This window comes from Dendropsophus ebraccatus, chromosome 10, assembly GCF_027789765.1.
Source record: "Dendropsophus ebraccatus isolate aDenEbr1 chromosome 10, aDenEbr1.pat, whole genome shotgun sequence".
Classification (NCBI taxonomy): Eukaryota; Metazoa; Chordata; class Amphibia; order Anura; family Hylidae; genus Dendropsophus; species Dendropsophus ebraccatus.
In genome coordinates, this window is record NC_091463.1 from 6,896,604 (window position 1) to 6,924,422 (window position 27,819).

A 27,819-nucleotide genomic window follows, 5' to 3' on the forward strand; every position below is an offset into this window, starting at 1 on the left:
ATCCATGTTTTCCAGACAACCTTAGAGCTTTATCCAAGTTCAGCAGCCCCAGCTAATCAAATGCCGAACGTTCGGGTTCGGATGGACTTGAACCAGAAACCGGTTCGCTCATCTCTAGAAGCTAACCATATACATCAGTGCACTGTGACCAGGCAGTGTCCCCAGTGTGTCCTTCAGGACCCTCACCGTCCACATTAGTGGCGGACGATGCATCACTCCAGATTTCATCCAGTTCAGACCATTCCTGAAATATTTCGCTAATCAAGAACTCGTCTTTCTTCTCGGGCTGCAAAAATATAAGAAAAAGGGACAGTGTGAGGTTTACGAGTGAGAATTTGGACACGATACTCCGCCACGGGTACCCGGCGTCACCACGCACCTCTATGGGGGTCTCTCCTGCCGCAAACAACTTCTGCTCCAGCTCCGGCAGCTTCTCATTGTATAATAAATCTACGATTTCTAAGCAGGAGGAAAAGGAAGAATCAGGAGCAAAAACTGAAGAGCGTTTACCCTTTATATGAAAGAAAAAAAAATCAATGGCGAAGGAGGGAATAAAACAGGACGCAGATAGATGGTCCCTTGTACTATGCAGAAGCTTTAGGAGATGGCCTCTTCCCATTAAAGGAATAGTTCACCAAACCCTTTCTTTCAAATCAACTAAGTCCCAGCAAGTGCCAGAGACTCGTAATTTACGTTCATAAAAAAAATATCTACTCTTCCAGTACTTATCAGCTGCTGTATGTCCTGCAGAAAGTGGTATATTCTCTCTAGTCTGACACAGTGCTCTCTGCTGCCACCTCTGTCCATGTCAGGAACTGTCCAGAGCAGGAGTTTTCTATGGGGATTTGCTGCTGCTCTGGACAGTTCCTGACATGGACAGAGGTGGCAGCAGAGTGACTGGAGAGAATATACCACTTCCTGCAGGGGATACAGCAGCTAATAAGTACTGGAAGACTGGAGATTTTTTTTAATAGAAGTAAATTACAAATCTCTGGCACCAGTTTATTTGAAAGAAAAAGATTTTTTTGGTAAACTACTCCTTTAAAAACCCAGATGGAGGGACCTGACGTGCAATATACCAGGCACAGATAGATGGTCCCTGGTACTATGCAGAAGCCTAAGGAGATGACCTCTCCCCATTAATAAGAACTAATAGAAATGACCCAGTAGGGCTCTGGCCATACATTAGCCAGCTGGCTTGTGCAGATACATCCCTACGAGGTCCATACATTGGAAAGCAGCGTCTATAACCTACCGTGTAATCGCATTTTCCTCCACCCATCGATCATCCCTTTTAACGCCAAGAATTTTTTTTGGATAATGTGCTTGGTAACGTTTCTGAAAGACAAAAGAGATCACGTGATTGTGCAAAACTATCATTTACCACAACCCAATGATGGCTACTGCCCCATTCTTGTGAATAGTCACATCTGATAGCTATTGCTAACCCAGGGATAGGGAACCTTCAGCCCTCCCGCTGTTGCAGAACTACAATTCCCAACATGCCTGAACAGCCAAAGATTTAGCTTTTGCTGTCCAGGCACAGTGGGAATTATAGTCTTGCAACAGCGGGAGGGCCGAAGGTTCCCTATACCTGGGTTAACCCCTTAGTACCCATTTCTTTACAGCTTATCTGTAGCCATGAAGCAGTTCCCCAATCAAGACTATGATTAGTGTGGAGTAACAGAAACCATGGCTGATGTTGAACCATAGCACCCAGTGATCATTACCCAATGTATTCACACAGCTTATCCCATTTGATGTCGCGGGTTTCCTTCGTTTTGGAATCGTACATCCTGTGTAACACAAAGAGATGATTATAGGATATTATTTATCAATAACCATGTATAAAAACAGCAGACAATTATACCAATATTATAGTAGTTATATTCTCGTATATAGGAGCAGTATTATAGTATATCCCTGTATATAGGGAGCAGTATTATAGTAGTTATATTCCTGTATATAGGAGCAGTTTTATAGTAGTTATATTCCTGTATATAGGGAGCAGTATTATAGTAGTTATATCCCTGTATATAGGGGCAGTATTATAGTAGTTATATTCCTGTATATAGGAGCAGTATTATAGTAGTTATATTCCTGTATATAGAAGCAGTATTATAGTAGTTATATTCTTGTATATAGGAGCAGTATTATAGTAGTTATATCCCTGTATATAAGAGCAGTATTATAGTAGTTATATCCCTGTATATAGGGGCAGTATTATAGTAGTTATATACCTGTATATAAGGGGCAGTATTATAGTAGTTATATCCCTGTATATAGGAGCAGTATTATAGTAGTTATCAGGAATGGAGAGACAGGTAGCCTGCACTGCATACACGTAAATCCTGTCTATATTGAGCGGAGGCTAATAGTATGACCAATGTGAGGACTGCTGGGGTGCTATGGTGAATAGGTAAAGACATATAACAAGCAATAGGAGAAAATCCAGCACTCACCAGTTGAAGTCTTCATAGATTTATTGCGTGGAAAACATAAGCAGGGAAGGGGAGATGGAACAGTGAAGGTGCAGGCGCATCACCTGGGATAGCTATTTCGGGACTCCTCCCTTCGTCTAGCCAGGCCAATACGTCACACCCGGGAGTGCTTTATATACACAGTGGTCAGTGATTGAGACATGCTATAAAAATGTGAACACTTGCGGTATAACAGAAAATACAAATATCAATATGGTATAAAGGCATAACGCTGATTACATATAGCTGATGTTCAAGGCATCATAAAAATACGCTAAGATCGTTGCGTTCATTTAAGCCCCCAGCACCTGTGGCATTAAGTTTGGAGATCCACAGTGACTCCCTCTGTAGGAGGAACTGATGGCGTTCAACCCCTTCTGGGGCGTGGTGAACTCTTTCAAGCCCAACAAAACGTAGAACCCCTGTGTCGCCGCTGTGGACAGTGTGAACATGCTCAATGAGTCTAGGAACTCCTTTTTTTGTTCTCACTGAGTAGCAATGTTCCTTATAGCGCGTCCACAGGGGCCTCTTTGTTTTGCCAATGTAAAATCGTTTACATGTGCAAATGATAGCATAAACTATGAAGGACGTTTTGCAAGTGATAAGCTCTTTTATCCTGCAGTCTACACCGTTAAGGTTAATGTATGAGACAGTGAGCATTTTATTGCAATAATTGCACTGACCGCACCGCCGATTACCGGTAATTGGTGCTTTGGTCAGCCATGTGCTAGTGGGGGCGCTATGACTAGTAGTGCTAAGCGCATCCCCTATTGTGCTATTTTTTCGGAATGCTATAACTGGTTGCTGGAGCGTATACACATCGAGGTCTGCGTCTTGCTGTAGTAGATGCCAGTATTTTTTAATGGCTTTTTTTATCACATTATTTTGGGGGGAGTTCTGAAAGGCAAAAGAAAAGACCGGTTGCGTTGTATGTTTAGTATTTTTGTTATACAGGAGCTGCTTTCTATCAAGACTCAAGGCTCGTCTATAAGCTGTTTGTACTAATGGTCTGGGGTAAGCACGGGCAACCAGCCTTTCTTCTAAATCTTTAGCCTGTGTGGTGAAGGACTCGTTGGTACTGTTCACACGGCGCAGACGGACCATTTGGCCATAGGGGATGGCTTCGCGGACATGCTGAGGGTGCGAGCTAGTGTAGTGTAATAGGGAGTTACAAGCCGTGGGCTTCCTATACACTGAGGTAGAAAAAGCGTCATTTTTTATATCTACCTGTACATCCAAAAATTCTAAAGATGTGCCCCCTATTTTATAGGTGAAAAGCATGTTTACATTGTTATTCTGATTTAGATAATCTACGAACTGGGCAATCTCACTTTCTAGGCCGTTCCATACTATGAAGACATCGTCATAGTATTTGTCTTTTGCCTTTCAGAACTCCCCCCAAAATAATGTGATAAAAAAAGCCATTAAAAAATACTGGCATCTACTACAGCAAGACGCAGACCTCGATGTGTATACGCTCCAGCAACCAGTTATAGCATTCCGAAAAAATAGCACAATAGGGGATGCGCTTAGCACTACTAGTCATAGCGCCCCCACTAGCACATGGCTGACCAAAGCACCTATTACCGGTAATCGGCGGTGCGGTCAGTGCAATTATTGCAATAAAATGCTCACTGTCTCATACATTAACCTTAACGGTGTAGACTGCAGGATAAAAGAGCTTATCACTTGCAAAACGTCCTTCATAGTTTATGCTATCATTTGCACATGTAAACGATTTTACATTGGCAAAACAAAGAGGCCCCTGTGGACGCGCTATAAGGAACATTGCTACTCAGTGAGAACAAAAAAAGGAGTTCCTAGACTCATTGAGCATGTTCACACTGTCCACAGCGGCGACACAGGGGTTCTACGTTTTGTTGGGCTTGAAAGAGTTCACCACGCCCCAGAAGGGGTTGAACGCCATCAGTTCCTCCTACAGAGGGAGTCACTGTGGATCTCCAAACTTAATGCCACAGGTGCTGGGGGCTTAAATGAACGCAACGATCTTAGCGTATTTTTATGATGCCTTGAACATCAGCTATATGTAATCAGCGTTATGCCTTTATACCATATTGATATTTGTATTTTCTGTTATACCGCAAGTGTTCACATTTTTATAGCATGTCTCAATCACTGACCACTGTGTATATAAAGCACTCCCGGGTGTGACGTATTGGCCTGGCTAGACGAAGGGAGGAGTCCCGAAATAGCTATCCCAGGTGATGCGCCTGCACCTTCACTGTTCCATCTCCCCTTCCCTGCTTATGTTTTCCACGCAATAAATCTATGAAGACTTCAACTGGTGAGTGCTGGATTTTCTCCTATTGCTTATTATAGTAGTTATATTCTTGTATATAGGAGCAGTATTATAGTAGTTATATTCCAGTATATAGGGAGCAGTATTATATTAGTTATATTCCTGTATATAGGAGCAGTAATATAGTAGTTATATTCCTGTATATAGGAGCAGTATTATAGTAGTTATATTCCTGTATATAGGAGCAGTATTATAGTAGTTATATCCCTGTATATAGGGAACAGTATTATAGTAGTTATATTGCTATATATAGGGGCAGTATTATAGTAGTTATATTCCTGTATATAGGAACAGTATTATAGTAGTTATATTCCTGTATATAGGGGGAAGTATTATAGAAGTTATATTCTTGTATATAGGAGACAGTATTATAGTAGTTATATTCTTGTATATAGGAGCAGTATTACAGTAGTTATATTCTTGTATATAGGAGCAGTATTATAGGAGTTATATTCCTGTATATAGGAGCAGTATTATAGTAGTTATATTCTTGTATATAGGAGACAGTATTATAGTAGTTATATTCTTGTATATAGGAGCAGTATTATAGTAGTTATATTCCTGTATATAGGAGCAGTATTATAGTAGCTATATTCTTGTATATAGGAGCAGTATTATAGTAGTTATATTCCTGTATATAGGGGGAGTATTATAGTAGTTATATTCTTGTATATAGGAGCAGTATTATAGTAGTTATATTCCTGTATATAGGAGCAGTATTATAGTAGCTATATTCTTGTATATAGGAGCAGTATTATAGTAGTTATATTCCTGTATATAGGGGGAGTATTATAGTAGTTATACTCCTGTATATAGGGGGCAGTATTAACTACTATAATAATAAATATGATTCTTAGCGGCACTCACATATATCCACCTTCATTGCTTAAAATGCATAGCAGAACACAGGAGCGCTCCTTCACCAGCCTACGTCTGTTTCACGCCCTCCGGCGCTTTGTCAAGGGAGCAGTATTATAGTAGATGTTTGTTATATTCTTGTATATACAGTGCTGGCCAAAAGTATTGGCACCCCTGCAATTCTGTCAGATAATACTCAATTTCTTCCAGAAAATGATCACAAATGTTTTGGTATTAATCTCTTCATTTAATTTGTATTCAATGAAAAACAACAAAAAGAATTGTCAAAAAGCCAAATTGGATATAATTCCACACCAAACATAAAAAGGGGGTGGCCAAAAGTATTTGCACCCTTAAAAAAATCATGTGATGCTTCTCTAATTTGTGTAATTACCAGCAGTTGTTACTTACCTGCGGCACTTAACAGCCGGTGGCAATAACTAATCACACTGGCAGCCAGTAGAAATGGATTCTCAGTTGCTTCCACCTCTGTCCTGTGTCCTTGTGTGACCACATTGAGCATGGAGAAAAGAAAGAAGACCAAAGAACTGTCTGAGGACTTGAGAAGCCAAATTGTGAGGAAGCATGAGCAATCTCAAGGCTACAAGTCCATCTCCAAAGGCCTGAATGTTCCTGTGTCTACCGTGCGCAGTGTCATCAAGAAGTGTAAAGCCCATGGCACTGTGGCTAACCTCCCGAGATGTGGGCACTGTGGCTAACCTCCCGAGATGTGGGCACTGCGGCTAACCTCCCGAGATGTGGGCACTGCGGCTAACCTCCCTAGATGTGGGCACTGTGGCTAACCTCCCGAGATGTGGGCACTGTGGCTAACCTCCCTAGATGTGGCCACTGTGGCTAACCTCCCTAGATGTGGGCACTGCGGCTAACCTCCCGAGATGTGGGCACTGCGGCTAACCTCCCTAGATGTGGGCACTGTGGCTAACCTCCCTAGATGTGGGCACTGTGGCTAACCTCCCTAGATGTGGACCGAAAAGAAAAACTGACGAGAGATTTCAACGAAAGATTGTGCGGATGGCGGCTAAAGAACCTTGACTAACATCTAAACAAGTTCTAGCTGCCCTGCAGTCCGAGGGTACGACAGTGTCACCCTGTACTATCCGTCGGCGTCTGAATAAAAAGGGAATCTATCGTAGGATATCCAGGAAGACCTCCCCTCTTCTGACTCGGAGACCTAAAAAAGCCAGGCTGGAGTTTGCCAAAACTTACCTGAGAAAGCCAAATAGTTTTTGGAAGGATATTCTCTCGTCAGATGAGACAAAAATAGAGCTTTTTGGGAAAAGGCATCAACATAGAGTTTACAGGGAAAAAAAAGACACCTTCAAAGAAAAGAACCCGGTCCTTACAGTCAAATATGATGGAGGTTCCCTGATGTTTTGGGGTTGCTTTGCTGCCTCTGGCACTGGACTGCTTGACCGTGTGCATGGCATTATGAAGTCTGAAGACCACCAACACATTGTGCAGCATAATATAGGGCCCAGTGTGAGAAAGCTGGGTCTCCCTCAGAGGTCATGGGTCTCCCTCAGAGGTCAGGGGTCTTCCAGCAGGACAATGACCCATAACACACTTCAAAAAGCACTAGAAAATGGTGGTGAGAGAAAGCACTGGAGACTTCGAAAGTGGCAGCAATGAGTCCAGACCTGAATCCCATAGAACATGGAAAATGGAGAGATCTCACACTGGCCGTTTGGAGAAGGCGCCCTTCAAATCTCAGGGACCGGGAGCAATTTGCCAGAGAAGAATGGTGGAAAATTCCAGCAGAGCATTGTAAGAAACTCATTGACGGTTACCAGAAGCCATTGTCGCAGTTATTTTGTCTAAAGGTTGTGCTACGAAGAATTAGGCTGAGGGGGCCAATACTTTTGTCCGGCCCATTTTCAGAGTTTTGTATAAAATGATCAATGATTTCACTTACTCTTTCATTCTCTTTTGTGTTTTTTCATTGCAAGCAAAATAAATGAAGATATTATTACCAAAGCATTTGTGATTGCAATCATTTTCTGGAAGAAACTGAGTATTATCTGACAGAATTGCAGGGGTGCCAATACTTTTTGCCAGCACTGTAGGAGTTATATATTGTATACAGATCGCAGATCTGACTGCTGGGAGGATGGTAGGAGACCTCTGGCAGTCCGATATAATGACTGGAACCCCCGCAGTCATGCTGCTGGTGTCCCGATCGGTCAGTGACAGGACAGGACCACAGCTCCTGCCACTGATGTAAGTGCCGCTGCAGGGGTTATTGACAGGCAGGCTGCGCGACCGTGTCGGCCTGTCATTAACAGTGAGGACGCATGTAGCAGCCGGTCCCCACGTGCTTTGAAGTGAGCTCACTTCAAAGCACCGCCAAACTCCATGATGTACGGGTTTGGCATGGGTCCTTAAGTGACAGGATTCCATAAGGGATGGGGTCCTTAAGAGGTTAAGCCGTGGCCAGACTGCTCTGGTGGTGTCTTCTCTCTCAGAGAACAAAGGGGTCGACACTGATTTTCCATAAAGCCCAACCCCTATCTCCACTCCTAATCTGTCAGTGGAGTCCCATACACTGTACATTGATGAGCGACAAAAACATTCAAAGTAAAATGCTGATGCATTGGGGAAACCACATTTCACAGAGTTATATAACGTACCATTTGATGATTTTTATATTGTTTTGTATTCCTAGTGTCTCTTTAAAAGGATGAATCCCATAGTTCATTCGCAGCAAGACTATTTTACACCTAAAAAGACATATTGGTTTGAAGTAAAGGGGTATAAAAACCATACAAAGAACCGATCAGTGAACCTAGAAAGCAACAGATTAATGTATATATGAAAAAACTATGGGGAACCTTTACTTGCTTTGTACTTTTTATAGTGCAGAGAAAAAAAAAAAAAGTTATCCATAGGTCTTTATTAAAAAAGTTGTTTACTTTTCCCTGTACAGCCTCCATAATATGCTGTGTGAGCTCTATTTTCTCGCTACGCTCACAGCCTATATGATTCCTCCCAGCAGACTGTCTTGTATCTATCTGCTCTCCTCTCTATTTCCAGCCTGTGTGCACATTACACCTACCCTGTAACCTCCCCCGGCTGCTATGTCTAACAGTGAGGTAGCCAAAAGTCTGTGAGACTCTGAACAACTTCTCATTGTTTGATTAGTAGCTAAATAGTGGGAAAATTATTATGAAGTGTGACGATCACCACTCTCAGGTCACGTCACTGGGGTGAATAACGGGGTTATCCAGCGCTACAAAAACATGGCCACTTTTCCCTCTCTCTTGTCTCCAGTTCAGATGTGGTTTGCAATTAAGCTCCATTTACTTCAATGGAACTAAGTTTGAAACCCCACCCAATCTGGAGACAAGAGAGGAGGAAAAGTGGTCATGTTTTTGTAGCGCTGGATAACCCCTTTAATACTATTGAGCTTACCAATCTACCACATAAATTCATATACAATCCCCTCTGGATGATAAAATTATGCTAGATCACTCCCATAGGTCTCCCGTACCCCAATAATCTCCTACAACTATTCGCTGCCACCACCTATACTTATCAGGCAATAGGGGCCTGTTGTGGAGATCTCGCTACATCCCAACACTCAAACTAATCCCAATACAACACAATGGTACAACTAGTCTCAATATAACACTATGGTAACGCTCTCTCCCTTCGGAAGTATAAGTTCTATAAGACTACAAGGAGGAAGCTTATTCATTTTTTAGGTTTAATACACAATTGTGCAATGCAATACAAAAAAGGTAATTGTCAGATAAAACAACAAAAAAGATTACAAAAAAATACATACATACAAACAATGCAAACAGTTATAAAAGAAAAGGAATAAACAGAATAATATCTTACTGCCAAACAGAAGTAGTATCCTGGCTGTGGGGTACAGCAGAGAAATATGGTCATAATTCTGTATATAGGAGCAGTATTCTAGTAGTTCTATTCCTGTATATAGGAGGCAGTATTATAGTAGTTATATTCCTGTATATAGGAGCAGTATTATAGTAGTTATATTCCTGTATATAGGGGGCAGTATTATAGTAGTTATATTCTTGTATATAGGAGCAGTATTATAGTAGTTATATTCTTGTATATAGCAGTATTATAGTAGTTATATCCCTGTATATAGGAGCAGTATTATAGTAGTTATATTCTTGTATATAGGAGCAGTATTATAGTAGTTATATTCCTGTATATAGGGGCAGTATTATAGTAGTTATATTACTGTATATAGGAGCAGTATTATAGTAGTTATATTCTTGTATATAGGAGCAGTATTATAGTAGTTATATTCTTGTATATAGGAGCAGTATTATAGTAGTTATATTCTTGTATATAGGGGGCAGTATTATAGTAGTTATATCCCTGTATATAGGAGCAGTATTATAGTAGTTATATTCCTGTATATAGGAGCAGTATTATAGTAGTTATATTCTTGTATATAGGAGCAGTATTATAGTAGTTATATTCCTGTATATAGGAGCAGTATTATAGTAGTTATATTCTTGTATATAGGAGCAGTATTATAGTAGTTATATTCCTGTATATAGGGAGCAGTATTATAGTAGTTATATGCACAAGCAAATAGATGTGTTGGCACTATCAGTGACCCGTGCTTTGTGTGGAGCTGTTTATGTTTTCAGATTAAGTGTCTTTGTGAGATGAGGAGCGTTGTAGTCTTTGTTGGCTGAGTAATCTCAGTGACATTCATGCATTACAGTGGTGCTCAGCGTAAATGAGAAAGCAATTCATTTAATCAGCACAAGCCATTGAGGAAGTAAAGACCAGCGGCACTCACCAGGTTAATGCAGTTATGATGATTTATTGATACGATGTCATCTTGCAGATAAGCTCAGGGCAGGGGGAGACAGGTCCAGAGGTGCTGTGCACCGTGGCGACGGCCGTTTCGCGGGCTAACTTTCCCGCTTCGTCTAGCCTCCGGGGGTTTGAATCGGTTGTCAGTTTAAAGCCTCTTCTTCTGACGTCACCGATGAGGGGGTGTGTGTGATACACGTATTCCAAAACATGACACCAAGTGAACAAGTGTTACAATAAAAACAATTACAACAAGATGTGGGGATCTGAGGAACAAATGGGATAGTTATTGCACTTATAAATCAGTGCTACTGACAGTAATGAATGGTTTACGTACTTATAGGGTTCGCAGAGCCGATACAATAACACATTGCGTAAGGCTCATTGAGAGAAGGTAGTGATATACATATGCTAGCCTGTGAGGCTGCTCTCTCAGATTGAGCTGTCACGCTCCGTGGATTTACGGGTGAGAACAGAGTATTAGAGATCTACGGCTCCCTGGGGCTGCCGGATCGCTGTGTAGTCTATCTCTCTGCGGGGGCAGAGAGATAGACTACACAGCGATCCGGCAGCCCCAGGGAGCCGTAGATCTCTAATACTCTGTTCTCACCCGTAAATCCACGGAGCGTGACAGCTCAATCTGAGAGAGCAGCCTCACAGGCTAGCATATGTATATCACTACCTTCTCTCAATGAGCCTTACGCAATGTGTTATTGTATCGGCTCTGCGAACCCTATAAGTACGTAAACCATTCATTACTGTCAGTAGCACTGATTTATAAGTGCAATAACTATCCCATTTGTTCCTCAGATCCCCACATCTTGTTGTAATTGTTTTTATTGTAACACTTGTTCACTTGGTGTCATGTTTTGGAATACGTGTATCACACACACCCCCTCATCGGTGACGTCAGAAGAAGAGGCTTTAAACTGACAACCGATTCAAACCCCCGGAGGCTAGACGAAGCGGGAAAGTTAGCCCGCGAAACGGCCGTCGCCACGGTGCACAGCACCTCTGGACCTGTCTCCCCCTGCCCTGAGCTTATCTGCAAGATGACATCGTATCAATAAATCATCATAACTGCATTAACCCGGTGAGTGCCGCTGGTCTTTACTTCCTCAATGGCTTGTGTTGATTATAGTAGTTATATTCCTGTATATAGGAGCAGTATTATAGTAGTTATATTCCTGTATATAGGAGCAGTATTATAGTAGTTATATTCCTGTATATAGGAGCAGTATTATAGTAGTTATATTCCTGTATATAGGAGCAGTATTATAGGAGTTATATCCCTGTATATAGGAGCAGTATTATAGTAGTTATATTCCTGTATATAGGAACAGTATTATAGCAGTTATAGTCCTGCATATAGGGGCAGTATTATAGTAGTTATATTCCTGTATATAGGAGCAGTATTATAGTAGTTATATTCCTGTATATAGGAGCAGTATTATAGTAGTTATATTCCTGTATATAGGGGCAGTATTATAGTAGTTATATATTATACATAGTAGCAGTATTATAGTAGTATAGTAAGGGAGGAGAGAATGAATGGGGTGCAAACAGAAGGGTGAAGAGAATATGAGTCACAGCTTAAATGACACAAGTGAGAAATATATAATTACCATTTCTGAAGGCAAAACTTATAGTTTCTTGTTTCTACCTTGTCTGCTATCTGGACCCAGTTTATACCGGTGTACAGCTTTCTTTTGGGTACAGTCACCAAATCTTCATTGTTTCTTTTTACCTTCTCAAGAGAGTTCAGAACGTTTTCCTTCACGGCTGCGATCAGACGATTTTTCTCTTCTATGCTCCAGACTCCGCGATTTACATCTAAACAATAAAATTAAAGATTAATCTACATCAATGCATTATGAGAACAATCTATACTGCATGTCTAACAGCGCAATTGTTCCTGAGAAGGCTGCATACAGACACTGAACAAGAAGAGACATCTCAGATCAACAACTGTTCATCCCTTTCTTGTTACTTCTCAGTCTGTTGGATCACGTCTGGAGAGTGCAGCGACAGGTAACGTGATATTCACATGAGTTTGTAACGCCTCTCACCATGTCGGAGCACAGCGACCCTTAATCGAGATGAGGAGGCACTGCGGTTCATTAATGACCCAATAGTTCTCCAATCGTTCCCGTGTAACTCGTGATGCTTCTTCAGCTGTCTGACCTCCTCGTTTGAAAACCTAAAAAACAAACAGGACAGACTGTTAAAGGGAATATTCACCAAAAATATTTTCTCCAGTCCAGTACTTATCAGCCGCTGTATGTCCTGCAGGAAGTGGTGTATTTTCTCCAGTGTAACACAGTGCTCTCTGCTGCCTCCTCTGTCCATGCCAGCAACTGTCCAAAGCAGCAAATCCCCATAGAAAACCTCTCCTGCTCTGGACAGAGAGCGCAGTGTCAGACTGGAGAGAATAGACCACTTCCTGCAGGACATACAGCAGCTGATAAGTACTGAAAGACTGGAGATTTTTTAACAGAAGTAAATTACAAGTCTCTTTCTGGCACCAACTGATTTGAAAGAATTTTATTAATTTTTTGTGAACTACCCCTTTTAACATAAGAGAAAGAAAAGAAAAATGTCAGCCATATGGAGCGGGAGCTTACCGGCCTTTCCCTAGAGAATTCTCATATAACACCATCCCCCGATCAAACACGTTTCGTGTGGTGCGATACAATCCTTCTGCTGCACAAAATGCAAAAACAAATTATACCGTGGTAGTATAGTAGTTACTGTTGGCAGCTTTTGTTAAAGAAACTATAAACCCACAGTAGTCGCTCAAATAACTTAAAGTGTGCCAGCGAGAAGGAAGTCATGTGACTGATGGACACATTGAGCTGTGACTCTGTCCTGGCTGGAATTCCTCGGTTTAGTCTGTTTTTTTTTAGCCAGCACAAGGTAGAAAATCTGCCTTCAGGAGACTGCACCTGGATACAGTAAGTATAACGGTTATATAGCAGCCTTCAGGAGACTGGGCCTGGATACAGTAAGTATAGCTGTTATATAGTTGCCTTCAGGAGACTGGACCTGGATACAGTAAGTATAGCTGTTATACAGCTGCCTTCAGGATACTGGACCTGGATACAGTAAGTATAGCTGTTATATAGCAGCCTTCAGGACACTGGACCTGCAAACAGTAAGTTTAGCTGTTATATAGCTGCCTTCAGGAGACTGGACCTAGATACAGTAAGTATAGCTGTTATATAGCTGCCTTCAGGAGACTGGACCTGGAAACAGTTAGTTTAGCTGTTATATAGCTGCCTTCAGGAGACTGGACCTAGATACAGTAAGTATAGCTGGTGTATAGCTGGTATATAGCTACCTTCAGGAGACTGGACCTGGATACAGTAAGTATAGCTGTTATATAGCTGCCTTCAGGAGACTGGACCTGGATACAGTAAGTATAGCTGTTATATAGCTACCTTCAGGAGACTGGACCTGGATACAGTAAGTATAGCTGTTATATAGCAGCCGTCAGGAGACAGGACCTGGATACAGTAAGTATAGCTGTTATATAGCTGCCTTCAGGAGACTGCACCTGGATACAGTAAGTATAGCTGTTATACAGCTACCTTCAGGAGACTGGACCTGGATACAGTAAGTATAGCTGTTATATAGCAGCCGTCAGGAGACTGGACCTGGATACAGTAAGTATAGCTGTTATATAGCTGCCTTCAGGAGACTGGACCTGGATACAGTAAGTATAGCTGTTATATAGCTGCCTTCAGGAGACTGGACCTGGATACAGTAAGTATAGCTGTTATATAGCTGCCTTCAGGAGACTGGACCTGGATACAGTAAGTATAGCTGTTATAACACAGCCTTCAGGAGACTGGACCTGGAAAGTTAGTTTAGCTGTTATATAGCAGCCTTCAGGAGACTGGACCTGGATACAGTAAGTATAGCTATTATATAGCGGCCTTCAGGAGACTGGACCTGGATACAGTAAGTATAGCTGTTGTATAGCTACCTTCAGGAGACTGGACCTGGATACAGTAAGTATAGCTGTTGTATAGCTGCCTTCAGGAGACTGGACCTGGATACAGTAAGTATAGCTGTTGTATAGCTACCTTCAGGAGACTGGACCTGGATACAGTAAGTATAGCTGTTGTATATCTACCTTCAGGAGACTGGACCTGGATACAGTAAGTATAGCTGTTGTATAGCTACCTTCAGGAGACTGGACCTGGATACAGTAAGTATAGCTGTTATATAGCTGCCTTCAGGAGACTGGACCTGGATACAGTAAGTATAGCTGTTATATAGCAGCCTTCAGGAGACTGGACCTGGATACAGTAAGTATAGAAAATCTGCCTTCAGGAGACTGGACCTGGATACAGTAAGTATAACTGTTATATAGCAGCCTTCAGGAGATTGGACCTGGAAACAAGTAAGTATAGCTGTTATATAGCTGCCTTCAGGAGACTGGACCTGGATACAGTAAGTATAGCTGTTATATAGCTGCCTTCAGGAGACTGGACCTGGATACAGTAAGTATAGCTGTTATATAGCTGCCTTCAGGAGACTGGACCTGGATACAGTAAGTATAGCTGTTATATAGCAGCCTTCAGGAGACTGGACCTGGATACAGTAAGTATAGCTGTTATATAGCTTTCTTCAGGAGACTGGACCTGGATTTTTTAATCTTTTTTTTTTTTTTTTCTAATCATGCTGTAAAACAAAGTATTTTTGAAACTTGCTTCATTTCACATCTGCTGTTTTAGATTTTGAAAGTTATAACAAGAGGGACACTTTAAAGGGGTACCACGGGCAAGAGGCCTTTTTTCAGTATCGCCAGGAAGGAGTGGATGAAAACAATGGCGTCCGCTTACCTCCCTGCGCCGAACTTCCTGTCTATGGCGTCTGAATGAGTTTAAGACGCAGGATGTGTACATCCTTAGCGGTGTGGGAACGCGAGGCCAATATGAAATTATTCGGAGGGAAGAGGAACCAAGGAGGAGCGTGACAGAGCGCGGCATAACCGGAGAGTCGCAATTCCGACACTTGGTCACACTAAGATTACATGTTTTTTGCTACATGGACGTATGAGCTACCAATACCATGTGGATAGGGTGTGGTCACCTATATAACACTGTCAGACAGTCAGGTCAGGTCTAAGTGTGGACAGATACTCTTTAAAGGGAACCTGCCACGCTGGGTAACGGGGGAAAAAAGAACCCTGCCCGGTAATTAAGATTTTCATACAGCAAAAAGAGGAGTCTGACGGCCATTAAAAGACGCTCATCTGCGATTTCCTATGGACGTCTGACTCTTCTCTGCTCATTAGCATAATGAGCTTGAAGAAAAGAAGGGTGGATTTCTCAGCAATGCGACCGGCATCCAGAGTGTCACCGGAACCGAGAGGGGAAGTAGGAAAATCTTTATTACGAGTTATGATGCTTTTTGCTCCCAGTGTTGACAAATCCCCTTTAACTATAGGCTACCAACATTATGTCCACGTGTATATACTCTTGTACATAGAGCAGGGGTCCTCAACTGGCAGACCGCGATCCGAACACGGACCGTGGAGGTTGGCTCAGTATACCTGTATACTGAGCTGCGCTCTGGACAGTAACTATGAATACTCATAGTTACTGTGCAGCAGCACCGACAGAGAGGGAGCCATTGGTTCCCTCCCTGTAAGTCACTATTGTGGCCGCAGCAGTCACCAGGACAGGACAAGGGGAGAGGGGCCTCTTGTGACCGCTGCAGAGCAGCCAAAAGAGTGAAGAGAAAAGGAGACGCCCGGACCCAGGTGAGTAGAAGTGTTTATTTTTTTATGTTTTATGCTGTAAGAGAGGGGAAGCACGGGGGGCACAAAGTGGGTGTCTATATACTACTGGAGCAGCGCACAGGGAGGCTGTATACTACTGGGGGAGCGCACAGGGGGGCTGTATACTACTGGGGGAGCGCACAGGGGGGCTGTATACTACTGGGGGAGTGCACAGGGATCTATATACTACTGGGGGAGCGCACAGGGATCTATATACTACTGGGGGAGCGCACAGGGGTCTATATACTACTGGGGGAGCGCACAGGGATCTATATACTACTGGGGGAGCGCACAGGGGTCTATATACTACTGGGGGAGCGCACAGGGGTCTATATACTACTGGGGGAGCGCATAAGGGTCTATATACTACTGGCGGAGCGCACAGGGGTCTATATACTACTGGGGGAGCTCACAGGCGTCTATATACTACTAGGGGGAGTCTACCCTCTTTGTACCTAATTTCAAAGGGCTGGTGAAAGAGTGAAAATGCCAATTTTTCCACTAATAAGCATCAATTCTGTATGTAAATAGTTCAACAATGTTTGTGAAAAAGTAGCAAAACACGATTCCTACTGATGTTCAGCTCAGATCTTCACCTGACAATAGACCCAGGTAAGTGGACCTTCACTAAACGTTGAGTACCCCTGATATACAGGGAAGTTATTTACCGATTCTTTGCAAAAATTGAAATTTTGTTCTTAATTCCCTGATTGTTTTTTTCTGTTCAGGAAACTTGTAGGGATGGAAAAGCATCTCAGCCGACTCTATCCCGACCCGTGACATAAACTGCTCCACGTTCTTCTTGATCTGCTCGTCTTCTTCAGCGGTGAACAAGCCGTTATGAAAAACAATTCCTGAAAAGAGCACAAGGGGGCGTATAAGGGATGATCCTTACAGTGATATACAGTGGTACTAAAGGTCAGGGGTGATTATCTAGTTCAAGAGGTATTCCACCTATTATCATTTATCCTAATCCAGTCTCAGCACCTTCACCCCATAATGCAGAAGCATCATTAATGCTGATATAATTATCTTTAGAATAACCTATGTGGCCAATGCTCCATTAAAGGGGTATTCCACTCACACATAACTTTTGATATGCTGCCCATGGTGAGACTAACAATTCCTTCCATACTTATCTATTCAGTCTCCTTCCCTCTGTTCTCAGCTGCTGAAAACACAAAAATCTGTGTGTGAGCTTTTCTCTCTGTCTCCCCCTCCTTCCCCCTCCCTTCTGAGACGGCTGAAGTAAACAAGTCCCTGGCTGGCTGTATCTGCAACACCTTTGTAATGCTGGGAGGGTTAATCACAGTAAGTTTATTAGAAACATGTCCTCAGAATAACCCTCCCAGCATTACAAAGAAGCTACAATGTTGTAGATACAGCCTGCCAGGAACTTACAATAGCCGTCTCAGAAGGAAGGGGGGAGGAGGGGGAGACAGAAAGAAGAGGTCACACATGGAGCTTTGTATTTTCAGCAGAAAGCAGCAGCTGAGAACTGGGTGAAGAAGACTGAATAAATAACAAGTATGGAAGGAATTGTTAGTCTCAATGCGGGTAGCAACATATCAAAAGTTATGTTTGAGTGGAATACCCCTTTAAGTTTGAAATTTCAACACCATAAATGCCACCAACCTTTTTGTTTGGCAATTCTGATCCTCTCCAGCTCCTGGACAATTAGGAAGTACATGGATTTAGAGGTGCGATTCTTAATGTTGGGAATATATTCTTCCAGCAGGGCCAGGTCTTGTTCCCGAATGGACGGCATCTTGGGCATTTTTCTTTTCCTGCCCTCTTTAGGGACCAGCCTGTAACAGTAAATGATTGTATTATTAAGCGGAGATCACAGCTTCCTCCTCCGGTCCTAACGCCTTCTTCCTCCACTTGTTCAGGGGCAGGTGTGTAAAAACTTGAGTTCAGCAAGAAGTCAGTATATGGAGAGAGGCAGTCAGTTATAGCAAAGACAGAAACAGAGACATTATATAATATTGTAGGAGAGCTTCTTGTACAGTCACTTACCTGTCACCTCCTTCATTGTGGACCTCCTCCCGCTCATCTTGTGTGGTCGGGTTCTGGTCAGCACCTGTGGGCACAGAAGTCTGATGTCGGCTCTGTCCACTGGTTGAGGTTTGTTCTGTGTCATCTTCTCCATCACCCTCCATGTTTCCAGCACCTTCCTGGCTGGGTGATGACTGTTGCGCCACAGCTGGGCCATCATCCTCAGGCTGTGTCTCTTCTGTCCTGATATCGGATGTGTCCTCCCTGCTGTGCGAGTGTTTCTTCTTCTTCTTCTTCTTCCTCACATGTACTTCAGCCTGATCTACAGTTTCGGTCTCACATGGACTATGGCTTTCATCTCCACCATCCTTCCGCTTGGTCTTCTCTCTCTTCTTCTTGCTTGTACATTGAGCGTCGTGATTCCATTCCTCCACAGGACATTCTGACTGATCTTTCTTAGATTTCTTCTTCTTCTTGCGTCTTGTCCTATCTTCTGTATCATATGAAGCTTCATCTCCACAAGGAGCAGCCGAGGAGGACGCATCATCTACTGCAATGTCCTTCACCTCCTGGGGAGATTCATATTTTCTTTTTTTCTTCTTCTTGGGTTTTTCTATCTGGTCCAGACTCCTATCCACTTGCTCTTGGGTCTCTTGGGACTTTCTGTGGGAGGAAAGTTCCTCGGTTAAACCATCATCCTGAACACCTCCCCCATCCTTGCGCTTCTTCTTTTTCTTTACATGTTGGGTGTCATAAGTTACCAATGTCTCCACTGACCTATCTGCAGCCTGGTCCATGTTTTCCTCCATTTGCTCTTTGGTCTCAGAACTATCTGGCTGCTTTCTCTTCTTTTCACGTTCCTCAGTACAATCCTGTTGCTTATGGCTTTCATCTCCACCGTCCTTCCACTTGGTCTTCTTCTTGCTGCCATGTTGGGCATCAGTAATCAACAATTCCTCCGCTGAACTATCTGCTAAAAGATGACGTTTCTTCTTCTTCAGTCTTTGCCTACCTTTTATATCAGCTGCTTCCCTACATAAGGCTTCTTTAAGTAATCTGCTATCTTTGCCAAGTCTCTTTGGGTCATTAGATTTATGGGTAATTTGGATATTTTCGTGTTCCTCTTGATAAAGAACAATGGGGGAGGACGCATTATGCGCTGTGATATCAGTAGTCTCCTGGTGAGGTCCATGTTTCCTTTTCCTCTTCTTCTTATTGGCAGCCGTTAATGATTGGTCCACACCTTCATCCACTAGTTTTGGGGTCTCTGAGCCTTTTGGACACTGTCTCTGGGAGACGAGTTCCTCAGTGAAACTATTTTCTGCGAGATTTATGCCACCTTTCTGCTTCTTGTTTGTATGTCCGATGTCAATAGTCACTGAATCCTCCACGGAATTGTTTCGATTCTTCACTTTCTTCTTCTGCTTCTTGGAGCTATCTTCTAAATCAGCAAGTTCACTATACAGAGTTTCTTCGGTGAAATGTTTCTTTTTGTGGATTCTCTTGGTGTCTTTGGCTTTATGAGATTTTTTTGATATTTTCATTATATTCCTGATAAAGAATAATGGAGAAGGGGGAGGCGGCATCCGCTGTGATGTCATCGGTTCCCTGGTGATGTTCTTTCTTTCTCTTTGAGGAATTTTCTTGGTCTGTCACATCTCCTAGAAGAAAAATAATCAGATTTGCATTGTATCTAGTTTAATTCTGGGGCACAGAAGCCACAATTTCTAGCACTTTCCTAGTTCCCCTGTAGGAAAACAATATTGGTAGAGATGAGAAAATGTACAGTGTAAACTAATCAAAGAGCTTCGCTGCACTCGGCAATCAGCTTGTCAGCCAGCTTCTTTTGATCTCCACTCTGTTCTGCGCCGAGTGCCTGGCAAAGCTGGATGCAGTCCTGGGAAACTTCACCCAGGACTACATCCAGCTTTTCCAGGCACCTGGAGGGAAGAGCAAAGGCAGACAGACAAACCGATTGTAGCGAAGCACTTGTTCACCTCTTCAACACTTTTAACTCTCTTCTTATGCCCAAAGTTCAGACACCCATCACTGACCTCTGCGCTGAAGACCTGGCCTCCTACTTCAAAACCAAAATTGATACTCTCCGCTCCGATATCACCTCCGAGCCCCAAAGTCCCATAGCTCCTATTACTTCTCCCATAGGTCCCCTTCCCTCTCCCACTCCCTTGTCGCTCTCAACTTTTGATCCAGTGACAGAGGAAGAAGTTGCCAAGCTCCTCTCCTCCTCTCGTCCCACTACCTGCCCTAGTGACCCTATTCCCTCACACCTCCTCCAGTCCCTCTCTCCCGCTGTCACTACTCACCTCACCAAAATATTCAACCTCTCCCTCTCCTCTGGGATCTTTCCCTCCTCATTCAAACACTCTATTATAACCCCACTGCTGAAATAACCTTCTCTAGACCCATCTTGTGCAGCCAACTATCGGCATGTTTCTAATCTCCCCTTCATCTCCAAACTCCTAGAACGTTTGGTCTATTCTCGCCTAACCCGCTATCTCTCTGATAAGTCTCTTCTCGACCCTCAACAGTCTTGCTTCCAATCCCTTCACTCCACTGAAACTGCTCTCACCAAGGTGTCAAACGACCTCCTGAAGGCCAAGTCACAAGGAAACTACTCCTTGCTGATTCTCCTGGATCTCTCAGCAGCGTTTGACACTGTGCACCACCAGCTTCTCCTCTCCACACTTAGCTCTCTTGGCCTCAAGGACTCTGTTCTATCTTGGTTCTTTTCCTACCTCTCTGACCGCTCCTTCAGTGTATCCTTCTCTGGCTCTACTTCTTCTCCCTTACCTCTCTCTGTTGGGGTTCCCCAGGGGTCAGTCTTAGGTCCCCTCCTCTTCTCCCTCTATACAGCCCCCATCGGACAGACCATCAGCAGGTTTGGTTTCCAATACCATCTTTATGCTGATGACACCCAGCTATACACCTCCTCCCGTGACATCTCCCCTGCCTTCCTACAAAATACAAGTGACTGCCTATCTGCTCTCTCTAACACTATGACCTCTCTATTTCTCAAACTTATTCTCTCTAAAACTGAATACTGGTATTTCCTCCCTCTAACAAACCTAAACCCGACATCTCCCTCTCAGTCTGTGGTGATAGCATAACTCCTGTGCATCAAGCTCGATGTCTGGGGGTTATGCTAGACTCTGATCTATCCTTCACTCCCTATATCCAAGCTCTTACACGCTCCTGTCATCCTCATCTCAAAAACATCTCCGGAATCCGCCCATTTCTCACCACTGACACTGCTCAGACTCTGACTGTCGCCCTGATCCATTCTCGTCTTTACTACTGTAACTCCCTACTAATCGGTCTTCCTCTCTCTAAGCTCTCCCCTCTCCAGTCTATCCTTAACGCAGCAGCCAGGCTCATCTTCTTCTCCAGCCGCTATACCGACGTCTCCCCTCTGCCAGTCACTGTACTGGTTACCCATTAAATCCAGAATCCACTTCAAGCTCCTCACCCTCACCCATAAAGCTCTCCACAACTCTGCCCCTCCATATATCTCCTCCCTCATCGCCCCCTATCATCCTTTCCGTGCTCTGCACTCTGCTAATGATCTAACCCTAACATTTTCCATAATCACAACCTCTCATTCCGGCCTCCAAGACTTCTCTCGTGCTGCACCAGTTCTCTGGAATGCCCTACCTAAAGACATCAGACTCATACCCAATACTCACAGTTTCAAGCGTGCCTTGAAGACTCATCTTTTCAGGCTCGCTTATAACGTTCCCTAAACTTGTTTCCCCCTTCTGTTTCCCTCGCTCTATCTCCGACGGTTCCTGCACTTTATATGACTACTTGCACATCCTGTATTTCCAACTATGTACAATGGCCGGACCATGGACAAATGAAGCACTTATACCTAGTGTCAACCCAATTTGTTAGTCTGTAAGCTCCAACGAGCAGGTCTCGTTTATACTTTGTATTTTTATGTTTTTATTTATTCTAATTTAACTGTGTATTATGTATGCATAAAAAAAAGCGCTGCAGAATCTGTTGGTGCTATACAAATAAATTTATAATTATTATTATCATCTCTAACCATTGCTTCTCACTCGGCATTCACAGAAACTCGTTGGGTCTATTAGATTAGTCAATGAGTTCAAGTCATGTGTCATTAAAGGAGTTGTCCAGGGGGCAGAAGATGACTGGAGCCGGTGCTCACTTCTTGTGATCTCACATATTGGAAGTAAACCTTCCAAGACAAACAATTTAATAGCCCTATTTCACGGAACGATTATCGTTCATAGACTCGCTCCAACGACCGCTCGTAACGAGCACTTAACGATTTTTTTTAAGCGAACGATAACACATAATACGTGTGGGAACGTGAACGATATCTGTAGTGTAACGATTTTTTTGCGGTCGTTACATCGTTACATGGTCGTTTAAAATGTGGGTAAATGTAGGTAGACATTTCAAGAACGACTGAAAGATTTTTTATTCAATGAAAAGATTAGCGAATTATTGTTGAAAGACCAACGATTTTTTTTCGACATGTTGAAAAAAAATAGTGAACGACTCAACGACGATTTCGCTGCTGTCGTTCGCTCGTTTACAGCTATTCCACAGAACGAATATCGTTAACGAGCAGTCGTTTGAACGATTTTATGAACGATAATCGTTTGAAAAAGTTCCGTGGAATAGGGCCTTAAGTCCTGATCATTGGATGTGGGCGAAACCATGCCCCTCCACGTCTCAGGAGGAGGGGTGAAAAAGGTCCATCACCAGGAAGCAGGCGGCTTTAGATGTCTCCTGCTCCCAGGACAAGCCCTTTAAGCATGTTCAGCGATATTTTGTGTATGTATGTGTGGGGGGTCATACTCACCTGTATTTTTTCTCTTTGGGGTTGAGGGGGCAGACTCTGTGTCCTGGATCTTGCTGTTCTGCTTGTTCCTCTTTGGTTTTCCTTCCATGGTGCTACTGCTGATATACATGATGTTAAGATCACTTTCCTTATCTTCGTTTTAACATCATTCCCAGTAATAAGGTTCTGTCCTTTGTTTTTTTTCCCAAGGTTTATGGACATTTTATAATGTTCTGAAAAAAGAGGATTTTTGTACTTACTGTAAAGTATCTGTCTCAAAGTCTTCAATGGAGATGGGAGGACAGCTGGCTGACACTAAGGGGCACGGGTATTCATATGTTTGCGCTGTTGGCGTACAGTGTATTTGTGCAACATTCATCAAGGCAAATTAGCTGGATTTCTGTAGACTACACCACATTTGCCATTTTTCAGTTCTTGCACCAGGAGGAGAAGAGGTCTCAGATTAGCTACGCTTTAAGCTGATTTTTTGTGCAATTTCTTAAAGTGTCCCTGTAGTTATAACTTTCAAAATCTAAATAAACAAAGGATGTGATATAAAGCATTTTTGCAATTTACATGCTTTTTTAAGTTCTCATGCTTTATAACAAAGCTGGGGATGACTGACAGGGACTGGGGCAGCTGGGGATGACTGACGGGGACTGGGGATGACTGACACGGACTGGGGCAGCTGGGGATGACTGACGGGGACTGGGGATGACTGACGGGGACTGGGGATGACTGACGGGGATGACTGACGGGGACTGGGGATGACTGACGGGGACTGGGGATGACTGACGGGCACTGGGGCAGCTGGGGATGACTGACGGGGACTGGGGCAGCTGGGGATGACTGACAGAGAGTGGGGCAGCTGGGGATGACTGACGGGGACTGGGGATGACTGACAGGGACTGGGGCAGCTGGGGATGACTGACGGGGACTGGGGATGACTGACGGGGACTGGGGATGACTGACAGGGACTGGGGCAGCTGGGGATGACTGACGGGGACTGGGGATGACTGACAGGGACTGGGGCAGCTGGGGATGACTGACGGGGACTGGGGAAGCTGGGGATGACTGACGGGGACTGGAGATGACAGACGGGGACTGGAGATGACAGACGGGGACTGGAAATGACTGAGGGGGACTGGGGCAGCTGTGGGTGACTGTGGGGTACTGGAAATGACTGAGGGAGAGCTGGGGGTGATAGAGGGTGGACTGGAGATGACTGGGGCAGCTGGGGGTGACTGGGGAAGCTGGGGATGACTGGAGATGACTGGGGGGGACTGGTGCAGCTGGGGTTGACTGGAGATGACTGGGGGGGACTGGTGCAGCTGGGGTTGACTGGAAGGGGACCGAGGGGGGGGCTGGAGGTGACTGGAGCAGGAGTGCACATAGCCCTCCTTCTCTCACCCCGGCACACAGCGTCCCGCTCCCCTGTCAGCCACAGTTAGAGCTCCCCAGTGTCTAGAGGAGGCAGCAGGGACTGCAGGGTGATTCCTGGAGCTGTACAGCAGGATCTGACCCCGCTGTACAGCTCCAGGACCCGCAGCGACACTATCACCCTGCAGTCCCTGCTGTCTCCTCCAGACACTGGGGAGCTCTAACTGTGGCTGACAGGGGAGCGGGACGCTTTGCTGGAGGCCGCCCATACTGCCCCTCTCCAGACTGCCCGCCCGATCCGCCCCTCTCTGCCCCATACTGCCCCTCTCCGGACTGTCCGCCCGCCCGCAATGATTTTTTGTGAAAATCGAATTTACGATTTTCACAAAAAATCAAATCGATTCAAACACTCTGGGCGAATTAATCGAGTTAATTAGATTAATCGCCCAGCCCTACCCTCAGCTGTGAGAAGCCGCTGGAGGTGACAACCCCTCAGCTGTAAGAAGCCTCTGGAGGTGACAACCCCTCAGCCGTGAGAAGCCTCTGGAGGTGACAACCCCTCAGCTGTGAGAAGCCTCTGGATACAATGGTGACAACCCCTCAGCTGTGAGAAGCCTCTGGAGGTGACAACCTCTCAGCTGTGAGAAGCCTCTGGAAGTGACAACCCCTCAGCTGTGAGAAGCCTCTGGAGGTGACAACCCCTCAGCTGTAAGAAGCCTCTGGAGGTGACAACCCCTCAGCCGTGAGAAGCCTCTGGAGGTGACAACCCCTCAGCTGTGAGAAGCCTCTGGATACAATGGTGACAACCCCTCAGCCGTGAGAAGCCTCTGGAGGTGACAACCCCTCAGCTGTGAGAAGCCTCTGGATACAATGGTGACAACCCCTCAGCTGTGAGAAGCCTCTGGAGGTGACAACCTCTCAGCTGTGAGAAGCCTCTGGAAGTGACAACCCCTCAGCTGTGAGAAGCCTCTGGAGGTGACAACCCCTCAGCTGTAAGAAGCCTCTGGAGGTGACAACCCCTCAGCCGTGAGAAGCCTCTGGAGGTGACAACCCCTCAGCTGTGAGAAGCCTCTGGATACAATGGTGACAACCCCTCAGCTGTGAGAAGCCTCTGGAGGTGACAACCTCTCAGCTGTGAGAAGCCTCTGGAAGTGACAACCCCTCAGCTGTGAGAAGCCTCTGGAGGTGACAACCCCTCAGCTGTGAGAAGCCTCTGGGTACAATGGTGACAACCCCTCAGCTGTAAGAAGCCTCTGGAGGTGACAACCCCTCAGCTGTGAGAAGCCTCTGGAGGTGACAACCCCTAAGCTGTAAGAAGCCTCTGGGTACAATGGTGACAACCCCTCAGCTGTGAGAAGCCTCTGGGTACAATGGTGACAACCCCTCAGCTGTGAGAAGCCTCTGGAGGTGACAACCCCTCAGCTGTGAGAAGCCTCTGGAGGTGACAACCCCTCAGCTGTGAGAAGCCTCTGGAGGTGACAACCCCTCAGCTGTGAGAAGCCTCTGGAGGTGACAACCCCTCAGCTGTGAGAAGCCTCTGGAGGTGACAACCCCTCAGCTGTGAGAAGCCTCTGGAGGTGACAACCCCTCAGCTGTAAGAAGCCTCTGGAGGTGACAACCCCTCAGCTGTGAGAAGCCTCTGGAGGTGACAACCCCTAAGCTGTAAGAAGCCTCTGGGTACAATGGTGACAACCCCTCAGCTGTGAGAAGCCTCTGGGTACAATGGTGACAACCCCTCAGCTGTGAGAAGCCTCTGGATACAATGGTGACAACCCCTCAGCTGTGAGAAGCCTCTGGAGGTGACAACCCCTCAGCTGTGAGAAGCCTCTGGGTACAATGGTGACAACCCCTCAGCTGTGAGAAGCCTCTGGAGGTGACAACCCCTCAGCTGTGAGAAGCCTCTGGATACAATGGTGACAACCCCTCAGCTGTGAGAAGCCTCTGGAGGTGACAACCCCTCAGCTGTGAGAAGCCTCTGGAGGTGACAACCCCTCAGCTGTGAGAAGCCTCTGGAGGTGACAACCCCTCAGCTGTGAGAAGCCTCTGGAGGTGACAACCCCTCAGCTGTGAGAAGCCTCTGGAGGTGACAACCCCTCAGCTGTGAGAAGCCTCTGGAGGTGACAACCCCTCAGCTGTGAGAAGCCTCTGGAGGTGACAACCCCTCAGCTGTGAGAAGCCTCTGGAGGTGACAACCCCTCAGCTGTAAGAAGCCTCTGGATACAATGGTGACAAGCTCAGCTGTGAGAAGCCTCTGGAGGTGACAACCCCTCAGCTGTGAGAAGCCTCTGGAGGTGACAACCCCTCAGCTGTGAGAAGCCTCTGGATACAATGGTGACAACCCCTCAGCTGTGAGAAGCCTCTGGATACAATGGTGACAACCCCTCAGCTGTGAGAAGCCTCTGGATACAATGGTGACAACCCCTCAGCTGTGAGAAGCCTCTGCATACAGGCAGTAAGGCTCCTGGTCACTGACAGCAAGCAGAGATATAACATAAGGCAGGAAATCAGATCCAAAGGTGAAAAGATGCAGAAGCTGGTTACGATTTATTTACATGGGACTGCCGGGGGAGGGGCAAAACTCTGAAGGGTAAATCAGAACCTGGGGCTCTCCAACCGAACTACAACTCCCAGCAGGACGGGGCAGCATCTGTGCCATTCAACCTCTGGCTCCACAGCTGTCACAACTACCAACCCCAGCGGCTGTAATGTCCGAGGGCTGGGCATGCTGGGAGTTGTAGTTTTGCACCAGCTGAAGAGGCTCACGCTGCCGCACTCTGCCGTGGTGACGTCACGAGCCGCCTGTATACAGGACCCGCTCTCCAGCCCCTCCTGATATTAGGGATCCTCTCTAATCACCCCGAACACCACGGTGCAGCCACCTACCTCAACCTTCCTGTTTTCCAGAAACACGTGTTTATCATAGGACCGCGGAAGTGACGTCACTGTACCGCCGCCGTTACCTTGGAGACCGCTGTACGCCCTAGCTTTTTTTCAATATCCTTTATTGACAATGAACATAAAAACAACCCTGTAAAACGCTGTTGTCAATCAAACCCATTTATACTATGACAGTTCTCGGGCTGCAGCGTCATTGCGGATAATAGGGGGGCGGTATGCTGGGCTTTGCTGTTCACCGGGGGGCGGTATGCTGGGCTTTGCTGTTCACTGGGGGGCGGCATGCTGGGCTTTGCTGTTCACTGGGGCAGTATGCTGGGCTTTACGGTTCACTGGGGGGAGGCATGCTGGGCTTTGCTGTTCACTTGGGGGTGGCATGCTGGGCTTTGCTGTTCACTGGGGGGAGGCATGCTGGGCTTTACGGTTCACTGGGGGAGGC

At 45.1% G+C, this 27,819-nt stretch overlaps 2 protein-coding genes across 2 annotated transcripts in view; one reads left to right on the top strand and one right to left on the bottom strand.

Moving 5' to 3' along the window:
* GTF3C4 (general transcription factor IIIC subunit 4) overlaps positions 1 to 27,819 on the top strand; it is a 660,517-nt gene that overhangs the window by 445,990 nt on the left and 186,708 nt on the right. The window lies entirely within an intron of this gene.
* LOC138766016 (transcription termination factor 1-like) lies at positions 39 to 27,409 on the bottom strand. Its single transcript, XM_069943286.1, is given in 14 exon segments — positions 39 to 286; positions 380 to 459; positions 1,256 to 1,338; positions 1,731 to 1,796; positions 8,307 to 8,396; positions 12,108 to 12,315; positions 12,552 to 12,682; positions 13,107 to 13,185; positions 16,942 to 17,127; positions 17,909 to 18,081; positions 18,293 to 19,803; positions 19,805 to 19,932; positions 23,127 to 23,338; positions 27,369 to 27,409. Coding segments are annotated over 13 exon segments (3,009 nt in total). The 5' UTR covers positions 23,236 to 23,338; positions 27,369 to 27,409; the 3' UTR covers positions 39 to 121.